The sequence below is a fragment of the Heliangelus exortis genome, chromosome 21, assembly GCF_036169615.1.
Source record: "Heliangelus exortis chromosome 21, bHelExo1.hap1, whole genome shotgun sequence".
In the NCBI taxonomy this organism is placed as follows: domain Eukaryota; kingdom Metazoa; phylum Chordata; class Aves; order Apodiformes; family Trochilidae; genus Heliangelus; species Heliangelus exortis.
In genome coordinates, this window is record NC_092442.1 from 3972822 (window position 1) to 3986855 (window position 14034).

The following is a 14034-nucleotide window of genomic DNA, read 5'->3' on the forward strand; positions in this document are numbered from 1 at the left end:
TTATTTATGAAACCACTTATTTTAATGCAACAAGGAACAGTAATACAAGTTTTGAAACAGCTTTTCCTCCTCTGGAGAATGCAGACATTTTTTTTCTCTGATGGAATTCCCCAGACTGGTCAAAGTATCACACTCCAGTGGGACTTTAGTTCTTTTCCTCTCAGAGACCTAACCATTATCACAAACAACATGTTTGTTCTGTTGGAATAGCAGAAAAATCTAGTCCTGTGAAAGACTGCAACCTACTCTGCCTTGCCAAGGCAATAGCTGTGAAATATGCTCTCTTCAGATGCAGGACAGAAAGATAAGAAGTTGGAACATAAAATGTGGATTCCACACCATGACTTCTCAGATCTCTATTCCAATCAGTTTGCACTGACTTCCAAAAGCATAACTTCCCCAGGGACAGAGCTAGCATGAGCACTTTACTCAGATGCTTCAAAAGATGGCCACAAATCTTCTCTTCTGTCAGGCTTTCTTCTCTTAGCATTTCTACAAAAAGGGATTATGAAGTGATGGCCAATACCTTCATCTTTTGGTCCACACTAACATACCAAACAAAACCTTCCTGTACCTCTGATGCCAAATGAAACCAAAATGCACCTGAAGGTACCCAGAGTCCAGCTCATCTGATGTCAGCACTTTTTTTTTTTTTCTGGTTAAATCATAGCTTGTGCATTATTTTCTCTGAAGTGCTTATAAGCTGGCAAATTCTTGTGAGGACCTGTTCACAGAGTAGTGTAGCTTACAATAGAAAAATAATCCTTTTTCTTCCCTCTTCAGTATTTATGTTAATGTTAAGAGATAATAGACATTTCTTCCTTCTCTCTGCTCTCATTCATTAAGGTGAGAATGCTTCTGAAGTATTTAATAAATTCCATCCGAACATCTTCAGGATCTTCCTCTAAGTTGGAATGTATCAGCTTTAGTTTGTTCAGTGGGTGAGCTTGGAAGGTAAACAAAACCCAATTAGGTGTATTTTATAAAAGAAATACTCACAATCAAGGCCATGGGGCAGCTCATGGTGAAGTCAGTTGGAATTCAGCAGGATCCAACATTTGATACCCCAGATAACAGACAACACATAAAGAAATGCATCACAGGTTGTTGTTAACATTACAACCAAGTACAACTTGCTGCTGGATTAAATTCTTCAAGTATTTTTATTAGAGCTTCAAGTACTGATTTTGGTCTTGTGTTAACAGAAGTAGAATCACACAATTCAGTACCCAGTTGCAATTTTATTATTAAAGTAGTATTACTTTTTTGATTACTTCAAAATAATGGAACTATGTTAAAATATACATTGAAACAATACTTATAATAAATATGTATTACTATAAACACTGGAACTGGTTGTCCAGAGAGAGCTGTTTTTGAGATAAACAGCTGTTTTTGTATAAACAGCCATAAATAATTTTGTGGTATATAAGGTATATACTACTAATTTTAAGAGGAAGATCATTAGTCATTTAATTCAAAGGACTTTTACTCTTTTGCTTGATAAAATGCAGGCTTAAATGGCCTTTGAAATTATTTCTGTTCCTGCAAAGCACTCTAATAGTTTATGAGTGGCAGATTTAAATGAAAAATGCAAGCTGTAAGGTATGAACAATTTTAAAGATAAACAGAGAAACAAAAAAAAATCTGTTACAGATCAAATTTCTCATCTTCTTACCTAAGGACAGATCTTCTGTGTCTCCTGCACTGCCTGGTTTGTGATGGGCAACCAGGAGGCACTGATTATCAAGCAGTGGCTGCTGCTGCACAAAACAGGAGTACCACATTTCAATTTCTTTCAGGTGACTGGGCAGCTCAGGGTTGAAGATTATTATTACACCATGAGAATCCTTCATCAGAGCTGGCCAGCATGTTTCAAACCTTGAAAAACAGATACATGAAAAATGGTAAAATTGGTAAGTGGAAGACAGAAATATGCTTTCAAACTTCCTCAAGTTTTCTTTTTCCTTCCTCAAGAACACATTTCATTACTTTAATGTAACAGTAGTAATCTTGTCAGTGATCTACCAATTCCAAACATTTTTACTTAATTACTATGTTAGTTGGTCTTATGATTTGCTGCACCTGGTCAAATGCTTATTTAAAATTTTTCCCTAAAAACAGATCTGTCCAGTTCTCATCTTTTGGATATTAAGGTTTCAATCATATATATTCATTGTTTGAAGTCCATTCACATAATTTCATGGAGATAAAAGTAGTTACAGACAGAGTAGGCCTCTGTCTTCTGTATCTAACTTTATTTTAGGAGCTATGGATTTTACTGTTTTACTGAGACATCCAAAACAAAGCTGTCAGCTGGGATCATGGCAGAGAAGTCTTAATATCAGATGCTTCATAATATGTAAAATGGGGTATTTTAAAGAGGCAGGATACCCCCTATCTCAAAAAGGTTTTAGGCACGAAGTACGAATAATTTGTGTCAACAGAACTGTTATGAATAAAGTAACCTGGAGGAAGCAACAAGGCTGCTGTCTTACTTCTGATCACCACTGCAATCCCACAGCTCAAACCGGCACCCAGCTCCCTTGCTGCTTCCAGTCAAGTTTGGCGTCTCGTACTCCAGGATCCTGTCAAAACGAGCAGAGAGATGATGCGATTCCATCCTACCCATCCCCGCACCCAGAGGACGGGACCTCCCGAGGGATCGCCGCCTGTCAGGGCTGGGTTGGCTCAGCTCAGCACCCCGCGGGGTTCCGCTCACCTCACACCCTGGGTCGGGCTGTAGCTGCCGATCCCTTCTATGCTCTCGGAAACAAAGTTGGCCAACACCGACTTTCCAGACTGGCAAAAAGACACCCAGGGGAACTTAAAGTGTTAAAAGCCACAACCAAGAGCCGAGCACGGTGTTTACCCAAGCACCGCGCCATCCCTCCAGCTCAGAGCCCGCCCGCCCGCCCGCCCTGCCCCCGCTCCCTCCACCCTCACGCCCCCGCCCAGCCCTATTTGCGGAGGAGTGCGGGGGGAGCACCCAAGTGTCAGAGAGGTCCCGGGAGGGGTCTCGGGAGGGTCCCGGGCGGGTCTCTCACCTGGCGGGGCCCCACCAGCAGCACCTTCGCTTTCAGCATGGCGGGGCAGGCCGCGCGCGCACCGCCCGTCGCCCGGCAACGCGTCCGCGCGGGGGAGGAGAGGAGACGCGCGCTGCCATTGGCCGGCTCCCGTCACGTGGTCTGGCGGCCCGGAGAGGGCGGGCTGCGCGCGCCGGTTTCGCTCGTCTCCTCAGGCGCCGCGGGTCCGGCGGACGTGAGGGAGAGGGATGTGGTCTCTCAGATCCTCGTCAGGGATCCTCACCCCGGGATCCTGGTGGCGGCTTATACCTCTCACCCTTTGCTAGGAGCGGGCTCAGGCTCTCTGCTAGCCCCGCATGCTGGCTGCGGTGGGGTTTGCGGCGCCTGTGTACAGCTTTGGAGCCGAATCACTGAGGGGGCCTGAGGGGACCCCCAGCTCTTGGGTCCATCGGGCGAAACTGGCAGTGGAACCTTCTGCCTGCACTTTTGGGGGAGAAGAGTCCCTTTAGCTGTTCTGTCCTCCAGAGAGCAAGAGTAGGATTCACAGGTACTAAACATGTTTAAAAATCACACTGTGCATATATACCAGTCCCATATCCCTCACTGGCTTGAGGAGTGTTTCTTTGCCACTTTGACTGCAGATTCTCCTTGAACAGATGATGAAATGAGCTCCTGAAGTTTCTTATTAAGGCTTGTTTAGGGAAGCAAGAGGCTATTTTAAAATGCAGCTTCTAAGAAAAAAAAACATCTGGCAGACAGATGTGCTGCTGCAGAGCTGCTCAGTGCCCAGGTACAATAGCAGTATTAGACAAGCTTTCAAATAGGGCCTCTAGGCACTACCATAATGTAAATGTTTATTACTAGCACTACTAATAAATGTGAACCAGAATTACTCTGCTCTCACTGAGAGGCAGTCTTTTCCTTCATACTATAGACTTATTTGTTGTTTTACTCCTTCAATAGGGATAGTTCAGAGTGGTTCAATGTGGCAGTGGCATTGCACCATTTACATAGTGATTTAAACTCCAGAAACCCTTTTGTTCTCCTCCTGGTGGGACAAAGACAATGAAAAAATGGTAGTTGCACCTAGGACTGGATTTGATTCTGCTGTGGCAGACTAGAGGTGTATTTCCTATTTCTGAAGATCTACATGTGGTTCAGGACTAAATTCACAGTGAACTGGAACAACTCATAGGTAATCCTTCCTGCAGGTGTATTTTTTTCCACATTTTAGACTTACTAACTTCCAGAGAAAATGCAGAAAGTGTGACCTAGAGAGAAAAAATGAGGTAAACCTCTTTTATTATCTGGTACATATTAGCTGGCACTAGCATATGTGTTATAAAGGGTCCTATTCTGCACAGCAGCACAGAAGAGGAGAAAAAAAAAAAAAGAGGTAACTGAAACTGGGTAAAACTGGCTGACAAGAAAACAATTAGGATTAATTTGTAGATGAAGTGTCAGGTAGGATCTTTGTGTGTTTATATTAGCCACTGAAGAGTAAGGAGAGCACAGCTGACTATGGCTGCAATTTTTTGAGTTATCTGCATAAATTTTTGATTTAGGGTTTTAAGTCACTTTAGAAAATGAGAATTAAGCTGTCAAGCCACTTAGAGTGATATTTTCAAAGGCATTTGAGTCAATTACATTTGATGTTACAAGCATCTCCTTTAGGCGTATGGGTGAAGTTATGTTAGGTATTGATGTGTTGTTCCTGGAGAGTACACATGTACAAATCAGCAAGGCTGTTTTATTTTACTTAAAACTGTTACACTACAGCAGAAAGAAAACTCCTGCAGTAAGTGAACAACTTCCAGACTATACTGGTAACGGTCCATAAGTATTGCATTTATTAGATGGCTGTTTTTTCCACTGTAATGTTTTGGTAGCAAGCAAAAATTATCATCTACAGATGACAGATGGTATCTTCCCTCAAAAGCCAAAAGCAATTGCTGGCTATCAATAATATTTCAATAAAACTGCTCTTCACTCTAGAAATGTCTGTGAGAACTCAGACTATGAGACACATTCATTTCTGTATCATGGCATGTGATGCTTGTTGTCTGTGTTGCAGATACAAGGGCTTCACCTCCAAGTTAGAGGCCCCCAGGTTTTACTGGAAGCAGCAGTAAAATGTAGTGCCAGTCACCTCTCAGATAATACTTGAGCACTTGTGGGTCATTCAGTCTTTTGGAGAACAGTATTTTAAGTCTGCATTATACTTCATTTAGCGTGGCACATAAAATATTTCTTATGAAAACAGTTCTAAAAATCTTTCATAAGACTTTGTGGCTCAGTACCGGTGCTTTTTTATTTTTTTAATGTATTGCAACAATATTTCCAAACTTTGAAAAACATACCCTAGAGCACTCAAATCGAGTTGTGTGTTAAAATAATGCATTGGTTAGAAGTACAACCACATGGCAAGATTAGCTGTGAGGATGAATGCTCTGCCTGTTAGTTGTGCTGTGCAGGACATTTATTGTGTGTGTGCAGAAACAGCTTTCTAGTGGGTGCAGGCAGAGACCTGCATTACACACTCCATTTATTTATACTGTTTCATTTTGTGCAGGGCATAGAATACAAGCACTGAGAAGAAGAAAGCTCTTTATTTTGTACACTGAAGCCTGTTATTAAAAATTTAGGAGAAAATCGGTATTGATTTAAACTCCAACCTTGTTGCTTAAGAAGCTCAGGGAAGGGATATCTGTATGAGGTTCAAATCCTAGTTGATTAAATAACTGATGAAGGTTTGGATGAAGTGTGGCTGTCCTCTGGATAAAGTTTTGATAGAGCTATGAACAAGGACCAAATAGAAACAGGACATTAAGTTGCACTGAGAGAGCTGCTCTTTGTCATGAGTCAGTTTTACTAGAAATTGCTATTAAAGAGAGGTAAGCACTCAGTTCAGTCCTTCTCAGAAAACCCATTCTGGAATCAATAGGAAAAGCTCATGCAAAACCTGTTGCTTGGTTCATGCCAACAGATTGTCAAGGACTACAGCTTTGATTTATTTGTGGTCTCAAAGTCCTTCCCAGAGGAGATCAAGATCTTTATTTCCATTTTACAGATGGAGAAACAAAAGCAGAGGAATGTTAAATGACTTTCAGGAGAAGCCCACCTGGCTGACAGCAGGTCTAGGAGTAATGAAATGCCTCCAAGTTTCAGTGCAGGCTGTGGCCAGGGAGTCAGGCAGCTCAGCAGTCAATGTATTTTCCTGACCAGTGGACATGAGCTCAGTGACACCTTAAGTGCCTCAGTTCTCCCTATGTACCCTCATCAAAGTCAGTAGAGGTTCCCAAGAGGTGAATTTGACTTGCTCCATTTCTACAGGGATATACAAACAAAACACAAGGAGCAGCAGTCTGTCTCCACGACCCTCCCAAGAAAACACACCGAAGTGCTCTGATTTTTGAGTCACAATACATTAATCCAGAAGTAGGATTTAGTTCCTACGGTTTAAATCTTAAGGTACAGCTGCTCAGAGATGTCATTTTGCCTGTTCTGAAGTGGTTGCTCTGATCACATTCTGTGGAGCAACAGTAGCACCTAGTGGCTAAACATGCCAGTCCATTGCCTCCTATCTTCCCTTCAAGGAGCACAGGTTGGAGGGGACACGGTGTGATTGACAGTTTTGACTTGCCAGGCCAGCAGTTAGGATCTCCAGGGATTTGCCATTTTCCTTTCAACCTCCCCCCCCATGTTCTGTTTTCTATTAAAAGTGGTTGATGAAATATGAAACGCTTCCTCCCACCTCCCAACCCCTTTTACTTTTCTGGCTCATGGAGGAGGTTGTTCCAGTCCATCTTGATCCATAGGTGGGTGGGCTGTGAGTAGCAGAGCCTACAGCTCCCAGCTTGGAGCACTCAGGTTTCTGTAAGGAATCCAAGCTTTTTTTGTGTTCCTTTTTTGTCTGAAAAGGATCAAGCAGATCATCCGATGGAGGTTGGTGACCTCAGTGCACTTGATAATGTGGTGTTAACTTGTTTGTGTTAAGGCAGACCAAACCCATCTATTCCAAGAACCTTTCCTTAAGATGTGGTATGCAACACTGTTTGCTAGATCTACTGGGACTGCTAATTCATCAGAGAGGGACCCCCTAGAAAAATAGCCCAGATGTTTATTGTGTTAGCAGGAGAGCCCTTCAGAGGGTCTTCTTTCCCCTCCACAGGGGAAAGCTTCATTCAATATTTCCATGGAAAAAAACATTAGGCAAAACTATTTCTGCTAAAGACCAGATCATTTGCATTTGCAAATAGAGATTCAGCTATAATATAATTACAGTACCGAGACATTATGGTCTCATTATATTAATGCTGTCTAATTTTAGGCTTCTGGTTTAGGTATTCTGAAAATTACCCTTTGCAAGTACTTGTTAAGGAGAGTCTTCGCTGCCTGTAGACAAACCTGGACCCTTAACTGATGCTGTGGGTGCATGCTCTTTTACATATGACAAACTTGTATCACCAGCCACTAAAAGAAGTGGTATTGCCTCCATCCATATCCCCAGCTCCATCTACTTTCCTCCCAGTCCTGTGTAGATGAAACTGATTCCGTTGAAAGCTACTCTGATTCTTCTAGGGGGAAAAAAATCAGCTCCCAGAACCTGTTCACTGCATAAGTGCCACAAAAACCTGGTGCTAACAGAAAGAAGGTAACAAGGACCACTGGGGACATGGCTGAGTGGGGCTAGGATGGGACCATTTCTTTCAGCTGCTGTGCAGACATACACTGAATTAAAGCAGGCAGGTAGTCATGCCATTAGCCAGGCCTCTTACATATGGTGTTCTCGGTGCTGTTTTGTGAGAGCAGCCAAAGAGAAATACAGCCTGATGGTGAAAAATGAGAAATCCTGTGCTGGGATGTGTTGGGCACCCTTTGTTCTTTGAAGAGAGTATGGTAGCCTTGTTGGGCTGGGCAGAAAACCTTTCTGTTCAATAAGATTTGTTTCATAGGTGATATACTAGAAGGTATGAAACAAGACAACCACAGGATAATTGCTATTTGTGATTCCCTAGGGCTCGGGGAACATTTTCTATTAGAGCTGAATGTGTTTTGTTTTGAATATAAAATTTCAAAGTATGTTTTGTTTCTTACTGACAGCTGTGCTGTCTGCCACCCCTGTTGGTCTGGAAGGAACTTGCATTTATTAACTTTGCCTGATCTATTTATTCACTCAGGGCCTCAATGACTTCATAGAATGCAAGTGAAACAGCATGTATTGTCTTTACAGGGACTGCCATGTGGTCCTATAGGAAAAGAGATCCTACTGACAGGAAGATTTTGTTGTCTTTCATTTTCATACTCTGATTTGACTTATGTTACTTCGGAGTTCATGGCCAAACCCAGGAGATTCTTAACTCTGTGGTTCTTCCAGGCATTATGTTTCTTCTAACATCCTGGGCCAAATCAGCTGTCTTTTCAGATGTCTCACATTCATTTTCATTTAAGGCTCAATTACCTCTTGGCAGTATGCCACTAAAGACAACAGATTTATACCAGTAATTAGTATGTTTTGAGGAGTCTGGAACAAAATCTCAAATCCTTGCTGCTTTGCTTAGGTACTTGATGTGATGAATGCTTGCCTCTACTCTCTCAACTTAAAAATCTGTAAATTTAATAATTTTGCTTCAATCCCCCTTGAAACATGGGAAAAGTAGTACATTAGTTTCCAGGGCTTGCCTCACTTGCAAGCTCCTCTTTTGAAAGATATTTCTTTAAATCTTATGGCTACAAATAAAGGTTTGTGTGAGACTGGTACTTTGATTGAATGTGGCCTGTCTTGCTGCAACTGAAGATCCTTGCATTTCTGCAGGGAGGGGTAGAGTGAGAAGCAACATGTTGTCCTAAGTATTTTAAACACCAGGAGGAATGTCTTGGAAATATAAAAAGTGAGGTAGGCTGAGCAAAGTTCATATTTAGTACAGATTGACGATTATGTACTATTAAGAGGTTCATTATTTTATTGTTCTTCAATAATTTGAAAACTTAAATCTACTTTGGGCTTGGCTAGTGGTATTGTCTTGAGCTGGGCTGTAAAAATCCTATGCTTCACCTAAGCACAGATTGTTATAGTTTTCATCTTAATTAGCAAGCTCCAGATTTAGATGGATTAATACAATCACTCTCTTTCTTTTGCCATAGAAGTTCAGGAGTATAATCTGTCATTTGTGAGAACATAAAGAATTGGACTGGAAGCATTCCAAACTATTTACTGTAAGTGTTCAAAGATTTAATGGAGTCCTCAGTCATAAAATCTTTAATTTGAACTAGACCTTTATATTCTCCATTCTTAAATTTACTATTTTTACACCCAGGGGATTACTTGTTATCCAAGTATTTAGGGAGGCCCTTTATTTCCCTCTGTGTGCATTTTTTAATTCAAATCAAATGTAAATGTCAGTGGTTGATTGCACTTAACCTTCTTAGGTTCGTATTTCTTATTTAGTTGCATTGCATTTTAAGCTTTAAGGCTATATATTTACTGCCCTTAAAGCACACCATATTTTAATGAAGCTGTTATCTTCTGCAAATGTATACAGCACAATGGAGATTGATTATACAGGACCTTTTGAAGAAACTGTATCTCAAAGCCATTTGAAATAAATAAGCACATAGGAGAGTTTCAGTTAATGCAGTTCTTTACCTAACACAGTTTCAAAACTAAGGAAATGAATGGCTGGGTTATCAAACTGTTTGCTTTCCTCTTCTCCAGCCAGAGGCTGCTCCTCAGGAGGTCACTGGCCACAACTGCCGTGTAGCTGGGCAGATGTTACAAGCTGTGGTTGTTCTCAGAGATGTTACAGAATTGCAGCATTGCTTTTTCAAGAGTCCACTCACCTCCTTTGTAAGCTGGCCGTACTCCCTCTCTACCCGACCTACAGTTCAGCTCTGTAAATCTATTGTTCAGGGAAGGCTCAGAACATGAAAAATAATTATCCAGTTTTCTTGAAACATCTAAAAAAAGGTAAGTATTACCTAGAGATCATGTACAGAAAATCTGAGACAAATCTACTGTGCTCTGCTAGAAAGCCAGCCAGCTGAACACCTGTTTTTAATGCAAAGAAGTGCATCACCCTGCAGTTGGGGCACTGCACTGGGTTTTTTACAACAATCTCAGAGTTAAATCCTCAAGATGTGAATTGAGCCAAAAAACTGTTTTGCTGTGAGCCACTTCTTTCCAAGCACACAGTGAGGCTGATAGTCTTGTTCTACCATTCCGTCATATCTCCTTAATTTGGTCAAAAGCGTTTATTTCTTTTTTTGGGCAACAATCAGTTTAAATATTTCATAGTTCCTTGCAGACTTTATCATTCCATTTCTGCCAAAAAAGAACCATTTATCTCTGTCTTTAGATTATGTCTTACCTTGCCTCTTTTATTTTTTCCTTTCCTTCTTTATTTTTAGTATTTATACTATATAATTTTTATTCAGTTTCTTCTATCCTTACAATAGCTATGGTATGTAACAAAGCACTAAACCCTGTGCTATAAGAGGAGGCATTGAGAGGTTGCCTGATGTCTCTGGTAGGTCAGGGAGTTCAACCAGATTCCTTGTGTGTGTAGACTGACAGCCCATGTATCCTTCCTGCCTGAGACCCAGTGGCTGAGGAGTTGTAAACCAATGCAGTCCCAGAGGATTATTTGGAGATTGGTTTTGCATCTGAAGAGAGATTGATCTCCCTTAGGGAGAACAGAAAACAGAGAGAGATGAAGAGCAGTTCTTGTGGTGAGTCCTATGCTCTGTGCAAGGAGCTGGATGTTTGCAAAGTACAATTTAGTAGTTCTGGTTTGAGTCATAGCAATGGAAGTGTGGAGGGGAGGGAAATTGCATACAACCAGTTCAAGAAGGTGCTCAGACTATGCTTGTTTGACAAAACCACCCAGAGGCCCTGGAAGAGGGGTGGATTTTAGATAACAAGCCCATTAGTTATGGTATCTATTGGTGACAATAGAATATACTGTGCACACCTAAGCTAGCATTAGTGTAAATCTGCACAGCCAAGAAATACTTGGATCCAGTTGCCTTGCAGTGGCTTTAGCCTTTAATGCCTACAATGGTTATTTCATGTTTAGGCCCTTAACTGCCTTTTTATTGCTTCTGGGGAGGAATCTGTAAGGTTCTAGAGAGGGGATTAGGTAGAGAAGGAGCTAATGAGCAAGACAGTGCCACTGAACAGTGTTGAGGTTTGCTTATGTGATTGTTCCCCTTAGAATGAACAGAGCAAAATGTTCCTGAAGGTAAATTGATAAATCTGGAGAATATTCTCTTTAAATTATCCCCAGAGCTCTCAGCCTAACACACAGCTGTAGAAAAAAGACCCCAACCACTGAACAGGATGTTGGGTTGCATTACAGTAAGAACAGAGTATATATCAAAAAGGTGTTATTGTTATTACATGAAACACTGGTGAGTTGTCGTTCAGAGTTCTCTTTTCAGTACTGCTCACTCTACCTAAGAAGGATATGATTAAAGGGATAAAGCAAGGAAAATGAGAATAACACTGTGCCTTTCAGCTCTGAGTTATAAAGCAAGACTGAAGATCTTTGGTATTATCTTGTTTAAAAAGAGATCTTGCTGTGATTCAGTCAATGATTGTAAAATAATGAAGGGGATTAATCACATTGAAGCAGGCAAAGTCTATGAAAACAAGGAGACTTAATTTGAAAAATAGGATCTTGGGAAAAGAATGAAGAGAGAGAAGGGAGAGGCTCATGTGAATGCTTCAAGAAATATGTAATGTCAGTTGTCAGTATGGTCCTGTGAATCTAGATGTGAAGTTCTGATAATAAGGTGAAGATGGAATTGTAAGGAGAATATGGGTATGACAGTTGGATGGTGGCTGACTCGTGACATCAACATAGATAGTGAAGGCCATGCTGGAGCAGGCTCTGGGCAACACCTGCATCAAGCAGGAAACAGTCCTGCAGCCTGGCTGGTGAGGTCCAACACAGGCAAAGCTGGTGGAGGAGGGCACTGACTGGCAAGAAGTTGGCAGTGTGAAGACAGATGGCTGATAGATAAGGAGTTTGGGGAGCAAGGTAGAGGAGAGAAGAGGGAGAAAACATAGGGCTGCTATTAATTGACCTTAACTTCAGGCACCTGAGGTGAAAATACTGGAGGTAATTTCAGATCTTAGCTGAGCAGAATCATGCTGTTATGGTGCTTCCTGGACAATGGCTACAGTGCAGTCATTTTCAGTTTTCAGCCCACAGAATTTTGAAGGACCTTAGCCAACTTCTAGGGGGCCTGTGAGAGCCAGCAGACTATTGTGGTTAGTCCTCATTGTCATGGCCCACAGGGAAAGTTCCTAGGAGATTTGAAAAAAAACACTAGAAGCTGGAAAAATATAGATGGGACAGATTTGCTGCATGAAGGAAAGGGGGCTCCTGTCTCCCCACTTGCATCCCTTCAAATTCTTCTGTTCCTTGGCTCCACAGGACAGGTGGCACAACTTCTGGAACCTGCAGGAGCTGGGAAGAGGGTGCTTATTTCTATAAATCCTTTCTTATCTATTTTGTGTGCTTATCTCTTTTTTAGGAAGGGGGTGAGCCCACTCCCCTTTATGCGACTTGCACAATACAGAAAGGGAACTCAGACTCCCATTCATGTTGGGGGTGCTCAAGTCAGGCAGCCTGGGGAAATTTAGAGAAGCAGGAGGATTTCAGGGCCAGAGTGAAAAACTGAGACATTCTTTGGTTATGGAAGTCTGTGCTTCTCTGGGATTCAGAGAAAGTCCATGACTCAGGATGGATTTTCAGATCAGCTAAGCATTCAGATACCACTGGATCTGGGTCTCCTACAGTCAGTGACTACCAGCCTGATGTCTGGCAGCTCCTTCCACTGCATGCTACCAAGTACCTCATTTTATTGTAGCAGTTCAAGACCATCTGTGGTTTGAAAAGTTTATAAGTTCAATGTTTATGTCCCATACAGCATCAAGCAAGCAGGCAGCCCTCAGTGACTGAATAATGAACAGTCACTGTTTAATGAACAGTTAATGAACAGGAACATAGTTTGAGGATACAGACATGGTGACAGAGCTCCCAATGTTTTCCTTAGTGACCTCAGTGGTGGAAGAGGGAGCATGCTTATTAAATCTGTGGATGAGGCAAAGCTGGAACTGTATGCAAGAACACTGGAAGGCAGGGTTAGAATTTCAAGTGATCTTGACAAATTGGTGATATGATCTAAATAAAATAAGATGAAACTCATTAAGGACAACTGCAGGGCACTGTGCTTTGGCAGGAATAATTTTATAGCAAATACAGGATGGGGAAAAATCAGGCTCACAGTTCTGCAGAAAAGGTAGAAAAATCCCAAATTAAACATGGATTAGCAGAGATGTCAAAAAGGCAAATCCTCAGCAGGGCAGAGGTATTGCACAGAAGTATAGGTTATGGGCACCATACCATATAGACCAGCTGGAAAGTTCAAAAGAGAATACCAAAAAGGATTAGATGTAATGTATGACCTAAAGGGAAAGTCTGAAGAAAGGGGGATTGGTTTGCTTCTAGAAGGCAAGGAGAAGTGTTAAAATGTTTCCAAAAGTACCTAGTGGAATTAAAACCTGTTAAAAAGAGTAGTTTTCTACATCCACGGTGGAGAAAATAAGATATTAAGAGCTTAAATTGCAATGAAGCAGACTGAGGTTGGATGTTAAGAAAAACTACCAGTATAGAGCACAAAGCATTGGAATATTTCTTCAGAAGAGAATGGGCAGAACAAGGCAGAAAAAGCTGTGCCAACAATAAATCTATGTGTAGTAGACCCTCCCTTCTAGCAGGGAGAAGGATTAGATAACTCTTGCAGTCCTTGCTGGCTACTTCTGGATGTGTTTCTACTCTGGTAGGTCTGAGTGCAATAGACCTGGTGCTATTTGTCCCTTGGTTTCATAACACCTGTGTGATCCCTGCTTTATTGCATTCTTGATGAGGCTGATGGACCACGGGTGTGTCCACAAGCTCTCTGGACTTCTGCAGATCAGGGCTCAAGTGCATGTCCAGTT

General features: G+C 41.7%; 1 protein-coding gene across 2 annotated transcripts; it reads right to left on the minus strand.

The window, feature by feature from the left end:
• IFT22 (intraflagellar transport 22) lies at positions 1 to 3136 on the minus strand. 2 transcript variants are annotated; one of them, XM_071765157.1, is made up of 5 exons: positions 3048 to 3136; positions 2723 to 2802; positions 2499 to 2588; positions 1679 to 1881; positions 1 to 946 (listed from the first exon to the last, which is right to left on the minus strand). In XM_071765157.1, the coding sequence occupies exons 1-5, from the start codon at positions 3084 to 3086 to the stop codon at positions 798 to 800; spliced, it is 561 nt and encodes a 186-aa protein (XP_071621258.1). In that variant the 5' UTR covers positions 3087 to 3136; the 3' UTR covers positions 1 to 797. The 2 variants fall into 2 exon arrangements, with proteins under 2 accessions (XP_071621258.1, XP_071621260.1); XM_071765159.1 differs by lacking the exons at positions 2723 to 2802; positions 3048 to 3136 and having other exon boundaries at positions 2469 to 2559.
• Between the last annotated feature and the right edge of the window lie 10898 nt (positions 3137 to 14034).